The sequence below is a fragment of the Lactuca sativa genome, chromosome 5 (genome assembly GCF_002870075.4).
Source record: "Lactuca sativa cultivar Salinas chromosome 5, Lsat_Salinas_v11, whole genome shotgun sequence".
Classification (NCBI taxonomy): domain Eukaryota; kingdom Viridiplantae; phylum Streptophyta; class Magnoliopsida; order Asterales; family Asteraceae; genus Lactuca; species Lactuca sativa.
Window position 1 is genome coordinate 249,801,147 of NC_056627.2, and position 16,950 is coordinate 249,818,096.

Genomic DNA, 16,950 nt, shown 5'->3' on the forward strand with positions numbered 1-16,950 from the left:
CTTGGCTTGGAAAGTGTTTTGCCATGAAAGACCTAGGAGAAGCCGCCTATATTCTTGGGATTAGAATATTGAGAGATAGAAAGAAGAGACTAATTGGACTTAGTTAGAGCACATACTTGGATAAGGTACTAAAGAGGTTTAGTATGGAAAATTCCAAGAAGGGAGAGCTACCTATCCAGATCAATACCAAATTGAGTAAGACTCAATGCCCGAGTACAGATGAGGAAATAGATGACATGAGTCGTGTACCTTATGCTTCCGCTGTCGGATCGATCATGTACGCTATGACATGTACTCGCCCTGATGTGGCATTTGCTTTGAGCATGGTCAGTCGCTATCAGGGAAACCCAGGTAGAGCTCATTGGATAGCCGTGAAGAATATACTCAAGTATTTGCGAAGAACGAAGGACTGGGTCCTTGTACTTGGTGGCAATGATACTTTGAGAGTAGATGGTTACAGTGATGCCAGCTTTCAAACGGATAGAGATAACTTCCGTTCTCAGTCAGGCTGGGTATTCTTATTAAATGGAGGAGCAGTTACTTGGAAGAGTTCCAAGCAAGATACGGTGGCTGATTCTACTTGTGAATCAGAGTACATAGCAGCAAGTGAAGCGTCGAAAGAAGCAGCTTGGTTGAGGAACTTCATCGGGGATCTCGGAGTTGTTCCAACCATCCAAGAGCCTATGGAACTATTCTGCGATAATGAAGGAGCGGTTGCCTTGACAAAGGAACCAAGAGATCATGGTAAAACCAGACATATCGACAGAAAGTACCATTTCATCAGACATAGAGTAGAAGAAGGCCATCTTATAGTGAAGAGGGTGTCATCTGAAGATAACCCAGCAGATCCCCTCACAAAGGGTCTGAGTAGGGCTAAGCATATTCAGCATGCTCGGAGCATAGGATTGAAAGATGATATTAGTTTTAGTAGTTAGATTAGTTTTCTGAAACTTGTAACAAAGTAAATGTAATTGACTTTTGGTGATTAAATAATAAAGTATTATTTATAAGTTTGGGTTCTACCTTTTTTCTATTGTTTATTATTGTGTTTCATTTTTACATGTTTTACTTACCGAATAATAAGATTATTCAAACTCCACAGTCGCTCGTACTTTTGGAAGTAAGTAGTGAATCAAGACTGTCATGAACTGGATTGTAGATTGTCTAAGGATAGACATGGCAATATATTTGCTGCAACGTTCATGAGTACTCAGAAATTGAGATTTGAGTATTGGATAAACCCTCGCTCAGAGTATTACTTCATGGAATTCATCACGAGTAATACTGAGACGATAATATCTTATAATCTTGAAATAGAGATATATGAGTTGTGATTTGCAAGTTGGCTATGCATTGGTGATACGAAAACGCATCAGTAACTTGGTGTTATAAAACGTATTATCATGTATGGTTTGATGAGTAAAAGATACAAGCATATGAGTCAATGTTTATTCGTTCCTTTTGCCCTAACGGGAAAAGCGATATCTGTGGGCCCCTCGATGATTTGGTGTTGACTTGTGTGCTGGGCCCAGCCAGGACTAAATTGATGTGTTCAATTAGAAGTCCTACATCATCACAAATCAAGAATCGGGAAACATAGATTCTGGACAAAGAGGTTGATTGCATTCCATGTCTTTTTTCTAGGGATATCTAGCAGAACGAAGGATTATTTGATCACTTATCTTAGGACACGTAACTGACTGGGTCAGAGTTCGGTAGCAGCTTTTTGGAAGCTACAATTTGCTGGTCAAATTTAGAAGGCATACAAGCAATTATAGTTACAGACTTATCCAAGTGGGAGACTATTGGATTAGGTGTCTAAGCCCATAACTATAATTGGTATGTACTTGAATTGATAGCAGCACAGTCCTTTTGGGTTGCCCTCAAACCTAGCAACCAGACAAGGAAATTATGAAAGGAGAGATATTAATTTATTATAAGATTAATAAATTAATATAAATGAATTTATTAATATGTTAAAAGATTAATATATTAATAAGAAATCATTTTGTTTAATTAATTGTTAGCCAGAAATTAATTAGAATTAATTTTGGGGTTAAAAGAATTAATTATAAGGTACAGGGACTAGTTTGCAATTATCTAATAGTTGAGTGGAAGGCTCTAGAACCCCCTTGGATAAGGGTGGACGAAATCTTTAGGGGAAACCCTAATAATTTCGTCCATAGGGGCTTGGATAAGGCCCTTGGGTTTGCTTAGGCCCTAAGCAAAGGATAACTAGGGTTTCCCCTAAACCCTAGATCCCTCAGCTATATAAGGAGCCTCCTGGTTCATGTTTTGGCCACTCTTTTCTTTTGAAGAAACCCTAAGGGCCGAAATTTTGCATACTCCCTCTCCCCTCTCTCCTCTAGGGTTCTTGTTTTGCAATTCAAAGTTGTATGTTCAATAGATAAAACATAGATCCAAAGTAGGTTGCATGTGAACTTAGGAATTGTTTTCTAGTTTATTTGTTTTGCTTAAAACCCATCAAAACATTCAAATGCAATCTTATCACATTATGTATTAAGAATTAATGAATAGGAACTTAATGGAGTTAGATAGTGGATTTTACCTGAAGCGCAGCCATACTCTTTGACTCTCCCATCTTCTGGACTATTCAGGCTCTTAGGTAATTAGGGCTACTTCGTCTCCAATGCCCCTTCTCTTGGCAATAAAAGCAAATTGACTCTTTTGGAACAACATATGGAACTACTTTAGACATCGCCTTTCTCTTATGATCAAACTTTTCGATCATTGCATGTCTTTCATTGCCATTGTCTATATCCATTGAAGTCTTGAAGGCAGATTCACCAATCAACTTTGCTTTTCTATTGTGCCAAACCATTACTGATTCAGCAGCAATAAGCATGTAGGTGAGATCTATAAGGGTCACGTCGTGATTCATCATATAGTACTCTCTTACGAACTCACTATACGAGTTGGGAAGTGACTGAAGAACCCAATCAACAGCTATTTCCTCACAGACAACGGATCCCAACATTCTTAGTCTATCAATGTGCGACTTCATCCCTAGGACGTGTGCACACACCGACTTCCTTCTTTATGTTTACTTGCCAAAAGGGCTTTAGTGATATTGAACCTTTCAATTTTACAATCTTGTGGGTTAGGGAGAATAATTGGAGGAGGAGGAGGAATTGAAGCATGATTTCTTGTTCCTCGATCGAATCGTGGAATATCATCTCTATGTGGAATGCTTGTTCCACGGGATTTGGGAAGACCATAGTTGTCGAACTTTGACATCTACAAAACGGGAGAAAACAAATTCAAGTTAGTTGATTGATAGAGTCCTTAGTAAATCACCCAAATGACATACTAAGGCTAGGACCCAACACAATATTCTACAACTCGGGAGAGGGATGCCGTAACCCAAATTGCAGAACATTTGAAGGTAAGTGAATGACGATTCACTAATTTCCACCATGAAGAACGAAAAAGAAATTTAAGTTTTAAATCTATGAAAACTCCTAGATCCTTTGAGATACATTGAACTTTCAATGGCATGTTTATATCTCGATATGCCCCTCTTGTTTGTGACTGGGATGTCGAGGATCACAAAGCGGGTGTGAATAACCATGCAAACTACATGGTGCCCTCACATGTTATAGTCACCTTTCGATGTGCCGGTAAGCCACACACGCTCCACCGAACTATGACAAACATTGAGTCACCCTTTGCTACCTTCGCTTAGAACCATTTAGTGTGCCGGTAAACCACACACGCTCCACTAACGTCTTCGCAAGGGCACAAAGTGTAATTTCATGGAATTGCATCAATTCACTTTTGCCTAAGTAACTAAGATTGGGAATTTTATGAAAACATTTAGTTACTTTAATAATTCATTATACTTATAATGGAAGGTTCCGTCCTATCCTACCCGTTCGGCTAACGACCCTCCACTAGTCAAGAGTGCGGTGGGTAAGAGTGGATACCCATTCAATCGCCATTTTATAGGCAATTTCCTTAAACACCCCTTATAGACCAGTTTCGTGAATGAGGCCTACTAACGGTAAGACTGACTTTTACTCATACATATATACAATGTTAGAGTTTTGATGTTATATATAGTATAGGGTGTATTTTATACTTTCAAAATACTAAGTGGTCTAATTTAACAATTATACCTTTAATTCAATTAAATTGTAAACCTAAACTTTTATGGATTTATTAAACTTCTTTAATTATACACCTTAATTAATTAACAAAACCATAAGGGTGTGATTTGAACTTTTTCAAAACAATACTAGAGTTTTAGAGTTTAACATTCCTAATTAAACTTTTAATCAACTTTTAAATTCCAAAACTTGAGGGCAAGTTTTGAAACATTTCAACACATTAGGGTTTCAACTATTTAAATTTCAAAACTATAAAACTTTTGGGTTCAAAGTTAAACTATAAAACCTAAAGGGCAAAATATGAAACTTTTCATAACAACAATGATCAAATAACAAATAATTCAAATTAACATTTAATCACATAATTATCCATATTTGATTTATTTAATGATTTCTTGCAAAACAATTTATCAATTTACTCAAAATAATTAATCAATTATCTTATAAGGAAACAATTATCTTATTAATTGATAAATATCTTCAATTAGATCAAAAATATTGTCAAATATATCATATAATCGGATTAATATTGATCTAACATGATAAGGTAACTATCCCAATGCAAAAACAGCAAGAAATCCTGAGATAACCTCCATCTGACGAGCCGACTCGTCGAGTCAGGCATGGACTCGTCGAGTCACCTTGGACTCGGCGAGTTCAGCTATGGACTTGGCGAGTCCAGCCTCCAAAACACCAAAAAACGAATTTTTTTAGATATACAATGCATCAATACAATTGAAACCAAGCTAGGCTCTGATACCACTGATGGGTTTTGGTCATAAGACATCCTATGTGCTCATACAAACCCTAATGCTTGGATCTAGGTTTCTCTATTGTACATGCTTTGAATCCAAAACTATAAACCCTAATTCTAGCATATGGAAATCAATATTAACATATAATTAGGTTTAAGATATTACCTTGATTGTTATGTAGTAATAACAATCCCAATTCCTCTTTGAATTGACTTTGGAAGGCTTAGAGTCACAAGTGTCACTCCTCTAATGGCTTACAAACACCAAGAGCAAATGGAGAAGGTATAAAGAGAGAGGAGAGAGGTAGGAATTCGTCCTTAGGACTTCTTGGGAAGGCTTGGACGAATTCATGAGCCTTAGGGGGTTTATATAGGTGTAAAGATTAGGGTTTTAGTCCTTATCCTTATCTAGTTGCTTGCCCACCAAGCAACCATAAGATAAGTCTTAGAAACCCTTATCCTAGTCGAATTCTAAGGCATTATCTCCTTAAATTCGTTCACCCTATATTTAAGATAATCCTTACCTTATTTTGTAACTATCACATAATTACAATTCAGCCCCTCTAGTTTAATTAATTACACTTGATCACAAAATTAATTCTTAATTAGTTATTGACCAATATTAATTAAAAAAATATGATTTCTCCTTTAATATATTATTCTTATAACATATTAATAAATCATAATAACCTCTCTCTCTATTTATTTCTCCAATCAAGTTGCTTTGGTGAAGGCAACCCAAAAGGACCATGCACCATCGGGTCAAGTACATACCAAAATAGTTATGGACTTAGACACTAATCCAACACATTCATGTGATGAAGTATGCTCTAATTGCGTCTATTGCTACGTTTCACACGAAGAAGATCATCATCTCTAATCCAATCAAGTTCCCTCACAATGGCTCCATTCCTGAATCCATGTATCGTTGTGTCACATCCGAAAGTCATGTTATGGCGGAATACAAATAACTTACGCCTACGGGACTGAGAGTCCTTACTCCAGAACAGAAGGCTGCCCTGGAATCTGTAGATAAGCCTGGCAACCAAGGGAAATGCACTACCACAAAGAAGGAGCCAACAGAGGAGGATAATTCTAAAGCTTCTAAGTCACGAAAGCGAAAGTCTGCTAAAGGAGATTCTTCCAAGCCCAAGAAGCTTAAGAAAATGGCAAGAAGATCCAAGAGTCCCACTCCTCCTAGCTCAGAAAATGACAAGGAAGATGAAGAAGAGGAGAGTCATCATGAATCACTGAGAGGTAAAACACCTCCCAGATCCCCAACTCCAACCGAACCCATTAATGACAAAATTCCTACCCCACCTCCATCACCAAAACAGACTATTTTAGTTTCGGTTGCTACCATTCCTCCTATTACTACTTCCTCACCAACAACTTCTTTACCACCACCTCCACCAGTTACTTCTATTCCTATTTCTACAACTCCATTACCCCCTCCTATAATTTCTCAAACCACCACCACTACAATTCCTGAACTGCCAGTGGGGGTCAACGTATCTGATACGAGGGTCACTACTGTAACTGAAACTTCAATCATCAATAAACCTCTTTCACCCACCCACTCAACCGATTCCGGTGCCACTCTCGGTGGTGAGAATGATGAGTATGACTCTACATACTTTAGTCCATATCAGCTTCCAACTGATGAGGATGATGATGCTCCTATCACTAGCCAACATTTACAGAGCATTAATGAGAAACTCGATCGATTTCTTGAAGACAGCAAAGCCTATAGTGGTGTGGTCCTCAAAGCCTTTCTGGAAACTGCTCTGGAACAATATACGGAGTCTATTGAAAAATCCACAAAAGCTGTTGATACTTCTACTTCCTCCTACAAAAAGGCCTCAACTAATGTTACTGAGATTATTCAAACAACTCATATTTTTCTTGAGTCTCTGAAAAGGCATGCCGATACAAATGCAGCCAAGGTACAAGCCTTTGTGGATTCACTTTCTAAGTCCATTCAAGAAGAAAGCACCAAGTTTGACATTGTTTGTTCTTCCATCCAAAAAGAGAACACTTCACTTCTCAGTTCTGTATCTTCTCGGCTGGAATCTCTTCATGCTGATCTCGCTAAAGAAAGTGCTTTAAAGGAAGAACTTGCCCGTCAATCAACTCAACTTGAAGTTCAGAAGGTTCAGCTCGCTCATGCTGAAAAGGAAATTGGCTTGTTGAAGACTCAAATAGCTGCTTTCCGCAGCTGTGCAGGGGATGTTAAGGATATGCTCACCAACATTCTTGGTGCTCTTGATCCTATTCTAACTTTGACCATTCGGAATCATCTCACCACAAAACTGACTCCTGCCATTGCCATGTTACATGAAATGAAGGGTGTTTCGGAGGGATTCCGACCTCCAAAACAAGGGGGAGAAAGTGCTCAACCGAAAGTGACTGTGAAAACAGAAACTACATAACAAAGTGCTCAACCGAAAGTGACTGTGAAAACAGAAACTACACAACTGAAAGTTAAAGTCACAACTGAACTGAAGGATAATGTAGCTTCAGGTTCTGGTACACAAGAAAAGCAAGAGGAGACCACTGATGATAGTGATAGTGATGTTGGTGAAACTATTGCTGAGGCTCTCAAGAGAAAGAAGAGGGACCGAGAGTTGGATGAAACTCTCAAAGTTGAAAAGGAAGCAGAGGAGAGGGAAAGGAGAAACAAGGAAGAAGAAGAATCCTTGAACTGTAAGAAGGCCTTGTTTCCCTTATGGACCAGAGAGGTACTTATCAATCAAGCTATAGAGTTTCTAAGTATTTATTGGTTGGAACATGTTGCTTCGTTTGACTGTGATAACTCGAAGGACCCGCAGTTCGATATGCCGATAACAAGAAAAGCATTCACGTTTCATTGCTTTGACTCGACTGTTGAGGTTCCTTTTCCTCATCTGAAGGTTGACCGAGAGTTGATTGACTTCTATCTGAAGTATGGCTAACCTTAGTATCTAACATGGAGTGCCCAGAAGATTGTGACTGTTAAGGTGCTCAAACCCTCACCTGCTAAGAGATTTGTCAATGTTAATTTTAAAATCACTCGAGGTTCTACAAACTCGGTGTCAACTATCTCTCTAGCAGACCTTCCTATTTTGAATCCCCATGACTGGATTCTGCTATACAACATTTTGCTCACTAATCCGATGGAATATGAGCCGATTCTGGAACACTTAAAGAGAATGTTGGACTCCTACATCCATGAAGTTGCAACTATGGATCAGGAGATTGCGAATCTTATGAATAAGAAGCCTACTTTGAAGCCTACACCGAAACCTGGAGATGTAAACAATATGAAGATGGGTCAACTTGATTCAACACATTTGACTGTGATGTTTACCAAAGGCGAAGCTCACAGGTTTTTATTCGCTCTTGTGGATAAACACTTATTTTCTACCGACTGCTTGGAGCACATAATCAACATAATTCATCGGTGCAAGCAGAACTCTGAAGCTGACAAGAAGAACTTTACAGATATGCTTCAGTGGTACATTACATTTCGCTATCATCTTTTGGTCATCATACCGAGGGTGTTCAAGATAGTGAAGAAGTCTTTTGTTGCTAAACAGAATTGAGGTTTCGGCTCCAAAGACGCAAAGGGGGAGATTGTTGAGTCTATTTGTGTTGCGTCATGGGCCTCATGTTTTGTATCCGGATTGGGTCTGTCCATCCGTGATTATCTAGTAGGGTTATAGTATAAATATGCATGCATGTATGCATAATACGAAGTTAATAATTACGTTCATTATTTGTAACCCTAAACACCTCTACAGTCGAAGTTCTTAATCGAGCTCTTCTGAGGTGTTGAAGTATTAATCATTCGACACATTCAAAGCCATACTCGTGTTCTTATTTACTTTCATAATTGTTTGCTTGCATAGAATCTAACGATCCTTAAAGAACTTTTGTTCTAACATATATATATATATATATATATATATATATATATATATATATATATATATATATATATATATAGAGAGAGAGAGAGAGAGAGAGAGTTTGTTGAGTTCAACAAAAGTGTGGTCCAAACCATGCGCTAGGCCGGTGTTCACTATGGTAAAATATGTCACATAAGCTCCACCTCATTCTTACTATTATCCCACCTAATATTTATAAACATAATATCTTAAATTATTTTTTAAAAAAATTGTACATAAAAAACATCAAGGAATGGTGTATCGTAATGTCACACATAACTTCATGATTATCTAGGTTACTTGATAACTGTAAAAGGATGCATGTAAGAGTGTGCAAGTGGTAACATAAATAGGTTTTTTGTGGTTGTGTGATCTGATTTTTCTCATGTAAACAATAATATGAATTGTCTTTATTACCCTTTGATGTGCAGGGCCGATCCTTGGGCATGTCCCATTGTGCGACAGCACAAATCCGTGTCATTTAGGGGGTGCATAATTTTTTTATGTATATTAGTATTAGCAATTGATTAGTAACATATCAATTGACAGATAGGAAACGGATCATTAACAATTTTTGTTCTGATTAATTTTATATCAATTATTGACTCGTAGTATTAATGGTTTTGCTTACATAACAAATTAGATTCAAGTGCTTATTTTTACTTTTTGAGCAGGACCTTAAAAATCAGCAGACTGGTTTTATCAATCAAGGCATGAAGCGCTTTAACAAAAATCACTAGCACCATCACCATTTAGATAAATAATTGTTTAACACAAAAAAACAAAAACAAAAACATAATCATTTAACATTAACTAAGGTGATAATCAACATAAAATTAAGGTTGTTTTATCTTTAAGATGGTTATCGGATTAAATTCCATATGTACCAATTAATGAGTCAAAGTCAATAAGAACCACCCAACAAATCCCTAGGGTTTCGATTTTGTAGGTTTTAGGTTCCAAGTTATGGTTTTTATTCAAATTAAAGATTTCGGCTTGTGAGTTTTAGTTATCAATTTATGATTATAATTTAGATTCAATTTATTTGGTTCAAGTTTCGATTTACTTTAGAGACCGATAATTAAAACAAATAAGCTTTAGACAAAAAAAAATGTCTTTGAAGATCTTTTTCTTATATTTTTATGCTTGCTATTGCTATCATTAACTAAAGGCTGATATTTACAGGTTTAATCTTCATTTTAGATTTTGTATACAATTTTTTTTTGGTGACATTGCATTAGGCATTATTATTTGTTTTTTCAGTTTTTTACCTCAAGTCGTTATAAATGTTTTGACAGAAAAGTTTTACTCCATTTGATTGAGAATGGATACCACATTTTTAAATTATCGAAAACCATATGTAAAATGATTTTGTTGGTTGAGGTTTAAATTTAATTTCCTTTTTCTAAAAATATTAAAACAAGTTTAAAATTCAAATTTACGTTAGCAATAATTAGTAATCACAATTCCCATGATCACCATAAATTTTTGACTTTGGTGAAAATCGAGTTTGTTTTCACTTTTTAGGCGTATCTTGACTTAAGGATTAAGAAACATCAAGCAAAAACTTGGCCTATACAGGTCTCGAACCTGTGACCTTCGCGTTATTAGCACGACGCTCTAACCAACTGAGCTAATAGGCCGATCTGTTTTACATTGTTTTGTAAACATAATATATATATAATTAAGTATAAATATTGTTTTTGATTTTCTTAAATTGATTATATAGGCAAAGTTGTAATAACTTTATATTCGTATAATATAAAAAATTAACCTCAAATTCACTTTCGATAATGACAAAGTGGCTCTATGGTCCATTCATTTCTTTCCATCTTCGTCCAACGATGTCTTTTTATTGACCAAAGTATTTTTTTTTTTTTTAATTTGATTTACTCATACACTGGTTACAGGTTAGTGATCATCAATTTTACAACCTCGTTTTTTAGAAAAAAAAAATATATATATATTTTACAATTGCAACAGAATCAAATACAGTATATAAATCAGTAATCCAATGTGCATACAAATTAACATAACATCCATTATAATAATTATAACTCAATTGATTCCACACAAACAAACTTTCACCAAAAGGATGCCAAATATTTCCCTTAATTATACTAGAAAACACAACAAAAGTAGAAGAAAACCATCATCAAACAGAAAACACAGACTAAAAAATCTTGTAACAAACATGACAAGTGTACATATTCATTCACCAACAAAACAATGGGGGTTGGCTTCTATAGGAAAGCATCCTTCTCAAGCAGCTTCAATACATCGCTCTGGTTGTTGAGTTTTGCAACATCAATAGGTGTTTTCCCATCCATGTTTTGCAGAGTACTATATATCATAATAATAAGACATCAAAATCAAAATATATTTAAAAATAATTGATTATAGAAAAAGCTAAGCTTACACAGCTGCACCGTTATCCAGCAAGAGGGATACACATTCTTTCCTGCCATAGCCAGCTGCATAATGGAGGGCTGTGTTCTTGTTTTTGTCTAATGCATCCACTTTAGCTCCAGCTTCCACCAGAATTTGTGCACATTTCACCTACAAAATTACATATTTGCCCATCACCTCACATAAAATTGGCTTATTTTTTTATAGATAAAACCATTATGTGTTGAAAATTACCTCCCCGTATCCACAGGCAAAATGTAAGGCTGTCCTTCCCTCTGAATCTTCTTCATCTTTATCAGCACCAGACTCTAGTGCCTTCTTCAAACCCTAGTTATTCATACAATACAATACAATAAAACAATTAATATAAATTCATATAATAAGAATAGAGGTGAAGTAGTACCTCAACATCACCAACACTAGCAGTTTGATGAACAATGGATTCATCCTCATTTGCATCTTCTTCAGCTTCATCTGCTCCTGCAACTGGATTCCCAGCAGTAGTAGCATCTTCAGTCACTGCTAGACCCATTGCTTCACCCAGTTTCTTTAGAACATCTTGATCATTCCAATACCTACACAGCAATCAACAATTTTTTTATTAAAAAAAATGTATAAGTAATTGTATATGTAAATTGCAAAAGATCAAACAGATATGTAAACCTCATCATTGCAGTTGGGCCACCGGATTCAATCTCTTCTAAAATGGGTTTCAAGGAAGGATCTTCTTTGATTCTTGCCATCCGTTCTTCAAGCTGATCCTTTTGAGCTGGATTAGATAGACTCTCAAGCATCTGAGACATTGATGGATCCTGCAAAATCATACCATCATATTACTATTTATTTATATTTATTACATGATAAAAATTAATCATCATGAAATATGTTTTTACCTGCATCATGGCATTACCAAGGCGCTCAGCCATGGTCATGAACTGTGGGTTTTGCATAACCTGCTGCATGGTGGAATAATACTGTTGGGTGTCAAATTGGGGGACACCTTCATCAGGAGCATGAAAAGTCTGCTGAAGTTGCTCTGCCATCTGGTTGAATGATGGATCTTTTGCTATCTGTTCAGCTAATTCCTTAATGCTAGGGTCCTATAATTGGTGGATAATCAGGATGATGTATAGTGATTATGTATGAGCATGAAAGAAAGACAATACATTAAGTAGACCAGCCATAGATGAAAAGTCAAAAGGATTTGCAGGGAATCCAGCTCCAGGCATGGTGGGCATAGTAGGTATGCTTCCAGATTGTGCATCTGAGGTGCTTGATTCAGACAATGTCTTCTTCTCTTCTGCATGGGAGAAACAGGTATATAAGAAACTCTAAATAGATAAATAGTATATCTAAGCACAACCATATCACCTATCAATAGGCCAAAAAAGCAGACAAAGGTGCACCTTTGAATAGAAATAGTAATGGGCTATAAAAGCAGATGAATGGTAACACCAAACACAAACACAAAAAGAAGATGAATGTGTACATCTATAGTTCCAAGTGTATTATGAAACAAAAAGTATACCTTTAAACTAAAAAACATGCATCTCAACTAGATTAAGTATCGGATGAAAAAAAGTACAAGAACAAACAATAAACAACCTGAAGCATAAAGCCCACCATTAAACAAAATATGAGTCCAACAAGAACGAGAAATGTTGTGAAGGCATGAAACTCAAAGCCTTAACAGATGTGTGAAAGATTTAAGGTATTGTAGTCCAAGAAGAAACATATATACAATAAATATTATAAAAACATGTACTTTAAGAAGTGTATAAACCAGTGAAACCTCGATCACAGTACAAAATTAATTAAGTTTTGTATCAAATCCAATAGATAAAGAATGTTCTAATTGATTGTAAAGGAACTTTAAGCTGATAAGTGGAAACTAATGTCTCAATTGTATGCTGAGAAGGTGTGGTGATGAAGATTTTTGTTTGGGGAAGGGGGAATATGCTATATGATACTTTTTGAAATCTTTTGTCAAATTCCTGGAACTCTGGTAAAGTGATGATTAGAAAGGATAATTTGCCTCTTTCATCCTTCCCCTCTTTACACTCAAAGTATCAAGGATAACTCCTAATCAATGTAAAAAAATATAAATCGATTGAACAGCCTACGATTCTCATCAATCAGACCTCTCTAAACAATGACAAGTGTCAATCTGGATCATCTTCACCATTAAGTAACTGTTAAACACATAAAACCACATCAACATAGCATAATAAAACACGTACCTTTTACGGTGGTAGGCTTGACCGCGGCATCTTTCTCATTCACCTAGCAAAAACACAGCCAAACCCAAATCATCAGCAAAACTATGCTCAGATTAAACTCAGCTAACAGTATAGCAGTATCCACAGATCAAGATTTAAGAATCAAATGATCAATCTAGCAACCGTGATTACTATAATTAACAAAAAACTTGGAGAAATCAAAGTGAATCAAACTGGGAGAATTACGATAAAGCGGTCACAATCGTATTCCAAAAACTAAATAATGAAATAATCGGAGGTTGAATTAACAAGTTTTACCTGAGACATAACGATCGAAGTGATGTAAAGAATACCAAATTAATAATTGTATTTGTAGATCGAGAAATCTAGAATGAGTGAAGGGGGTAGCGAAGCGAGGTTTTTGATAAAACTCAGGGAAGAAGATTAGGAGACGACGAAGTAGAGGGATGAAGACGTGGGCCACCTCAATCCTCCAGCCTGACGAAAAGAACTTCACATGGATATTGGATTCCCAATCCTCCTTTAATTTTTTTTTATTAGAAACGGGCTTCAAGAATAGACCCATTAGGCCCAATATGTTTGCTTTTAATGGGCCTAAGAGTTTCAGTGACTTGGGCCAAATAATTTAGGGATTTATAATTAGGAATAATAAGTTAATTGAGTTTAAGAAGTTTAAGATTTCGAAGGTCATTGTAATGTTTATCTAACATGAATGAGAAATTGGCATGTAAAGGGCAATCAAAATGACAATATAATACTCATTTGGATAGTAAAGGAATGCCTTAAAACATTAAAATGCGCAGCATGTTTTATACTTATTAGGAAGTGCATTTGGAATCACATTTTATTAGAAATACTAAAATCCATAACATGTTTACCCGAACCATATTTGGACTATAAAGGAATGTGTTAAATCACTAACATGTGATTGATAATTTGATATCGTCATATAATACTAACATGTTAACACATGTTCACAATTCCTACATTATAAAAAAGGACAATTAAAATGAACAACAGATAACTCAAAACGACCAGAAAGGCCAATAAAAAAGTGACCACCATTCCTAGCATCCACTTTAGCATCAACATAGGTCTTGAACTCTTGTGTTCCTTATTCTACTAAGGTAAAGAACATTCAATTTCAAAATTTAACAACTACTACCATTTCATGGATATTCAAAACTACAACATCCAAATTAACACCTCATGTAATTGTTTCATAGTATATTATGCTATAATGGTCCATTGGTAGATCTAATGGTAGGCAACTGTTTAGGTTTGTTTGTTTTATTTTGCATGTTGTTCATAATTGTTACATTTGAATGCTTGATTTACCACATAAACACATGCTGACGGGTATCTCAAACAAAAATAAACTAATGTCTTCTAAAATCACATTGTTCACAAAGTGTATTAAATATTAATCATCATTTTTAGGCATGAAAACAGTCTCAAGGGCATGAAAATATCATATAATTTTTGAAGTTCAGAAAAGGGAACAAAATAAACAAAATTTTGACAATAAACTTTCCTTCTTATGATTGGCACACATTTTAAGGTAACACAAAACTACAAGCATGAAAGTCACACAATTAAGTCAATAACGTTTTTACACAATCATCTACACTCACATAGATTGGTATTCTACAAACAAAATAATAATCAAACATACACGTGGAAAACATTTTATGAATTTTACATATCAAAGTTTTTAATAAAAAAAAAAAACTTTTGAAGTCATGATGTCATTTAGTTTTAAATATGGGAAATTGAGTAATCTAATCCATATATCCATATAAATGAATTCTTCATAAAAAAACATATCCAAACTTACCATTGTTTCGGAATAGAATATTATGTTTATGTGTTTAAAATCTAAAATGCAACTATAATCTTAAAATCAACAAAAAAAAAACTAATAAATACATAAACTAAAGACATAAGATTTAAGTAATATTATAGAGGCATAGCCAATATAAGGCAAGAGTAGGCATTGATCCATCCACACAAAACTAAGGTTATATATATATATATATATATATATATATATATATATATATATATATATATATATATATATATATATATATATATATATATATATATATATATATATATATACACACTAGTATTTTAGTCCGCGCTTTGTCGCGAGTTTTTATGTGTGTTTTTTTTGTGTATATTACAATTTCAAAAAACATTAAATGTTTAAAAGAAATTAGGGTTGGGTGATTTATGAAAGTTGAAAAGAGTTTAGTGATTATTTTTGTAAGTTTGATGTTTTTAAATAATCCATAAGAATATATGGGCCATAACGGTAAAAAAAAAAGTAGTATAATGCGCATTATAAATAAAATTGAGAAGAGTTTAAAGACTATTTTTGTAAGTTCGATGGTTTTGAATAATCCATAAAAATATAGGGTCATAACTATAAAAGTTGTATATTGTGCATTTTAAGCAACACATTTATCCACATAGATTTTGTAAGATTTTGTGAGAGGGCGTTGTAAGTTATAATTTATATATAGTTTTTTGTCAATCATGCGTTGCGATAGGTCCAATCTATTTTTTAATTGAATTTAACAATTGTATTGATAAAATATAGGTACCGTTACATTTGTTGGTAGAAAAATATATAAGGTCAGTAGCATTGTATATACTGATTTGCAACATGTATTTACAAAAAAATATTTTTTTAGGATAAAAAATAAAAATAATGTAACACCCAAAGTCAGAAAGGCCAAGAAAGGAAAGGAAACCCTAAGTTTAAGGGATGACTCGGCAAGTCTAAGGAGGAACTCGGCGAGTCCGAGCGGGATCCGGGTCGAGGAGTAAGTGACCGACTCGGCGAGTCTGGTCTGAACGAGTAAAACCCTAATTCTGGGAGTTGTATCCTATATAAAGGGTGTTATGTCCCTCCCTCAGCCTCCATATCATCCTAGAGAACCTGTAAACCCTAGATTTCGTGTGAGCTTCCATCATTTGAGAGAAATAGCTTTGGAGGAAGGAAATTTTGGAAAGGAACTTGAAGATCAAGAAGGTTGCTTCAAAGGAGAGGTGTAGATCCGAGATCTACTTCAGTTTGTGTCCATCTTGGAGGTAATAAGCTGCCATTTTCCCTCCTTTGCATCTAGATCAATTTTGTTATGAGATTTGGGGGTTTTATGGTTGATTGAGACCCAATTCGAGTTTAGGGGCTTAGATGTGTTGTTGCCACTTCAGATCTAGTGTTGGGATGGTCCAATATGTCATAAAGCATCAGAAGATGAGTAGTGGTGAAGCCCTTTTTGTCCTTAAACCAAACCCTAGTGTGTTTTGAGCCTAGATCTCTTTAGTTATACGTAAAGTTTGCAACTTTACGTGGGGATTGAGCTCTGGAAGTATGGATCTATGGTTTGGAGTCCATGCATGACTCAAAAGTCCTCTGCATGTATGTAGATCTGAATGAACTCGGCGAGTCCTTTGAGTGGACTCGGCGAGTAGCA

General features: G+C 35.3%; 1 protein-coding gene and 1 non-coding gene across 2 annotated transcripts; both read right to left on the bottom strand.

The window, feature by feature from the left end:
• Positions 1–10,382: 10,382 nt before the first annotated feature.
• On the bottom strand, positions 10,383–10,456 carry TRNAI-AAU (transfer RNA isoleucine (anticodon AAU)). Its single transcript has one exon. It is a non-coding gene; the product is annotated as a tRNA-Ile (tRNA).
• A 374-nt stretch (positions 10,457–10,830) lies between these two features.
• LOC111878301 (ankyrin repeat domain-containing protein 2B) lies at positions 10,831–13,942 on the bottom strand. The gene is made up of 9 exons (XM_023874806.3): positions 13,760–13,942; positions 13,463–13,505; positions 12,389–12,522; positions 12,116–12,322; positions 11,886–12,034; positions 11,626–11,797; positions 11,457–11,549; positions 11,233–11,372; positions 10,831–11,156 (listed from the first exon to the last, which is right to left on the bottom strand). The coding sequence occupies exons 1-9, from the start codon at positions 13,766–13,768 to the stop codon at positions 11,057–11,059; spliced, it is 1,047 nt and encodes a 348-aa protein (XP_023730574.1). The 5' UTR covers positions 13,769–13,942; the 3' UTR covers positions 10,831–11,056.
• Between the last annotated feature and the right edge of the window lie 3,008 nt (positions 13,943–16,950).

Coding starts and splice junctions, on each gene's coding strand:
- LOC111878301 (XM_023874806.3), bottom strand. Junction 11,550..11,625: donor CTAGTGTTGGTGATGTTGAG/GTACTACTTCAC, acceptor ATGAATAACTAG/GGTTTGAAGAAGGCACTAGA. Junction 11,373..11,456: donor TTGCCTGTGGATACGGGGAG/GTAATTTTCAAC, acceptor GTAATTTTGTAG/GTGAAATGTGCACAAATTCT.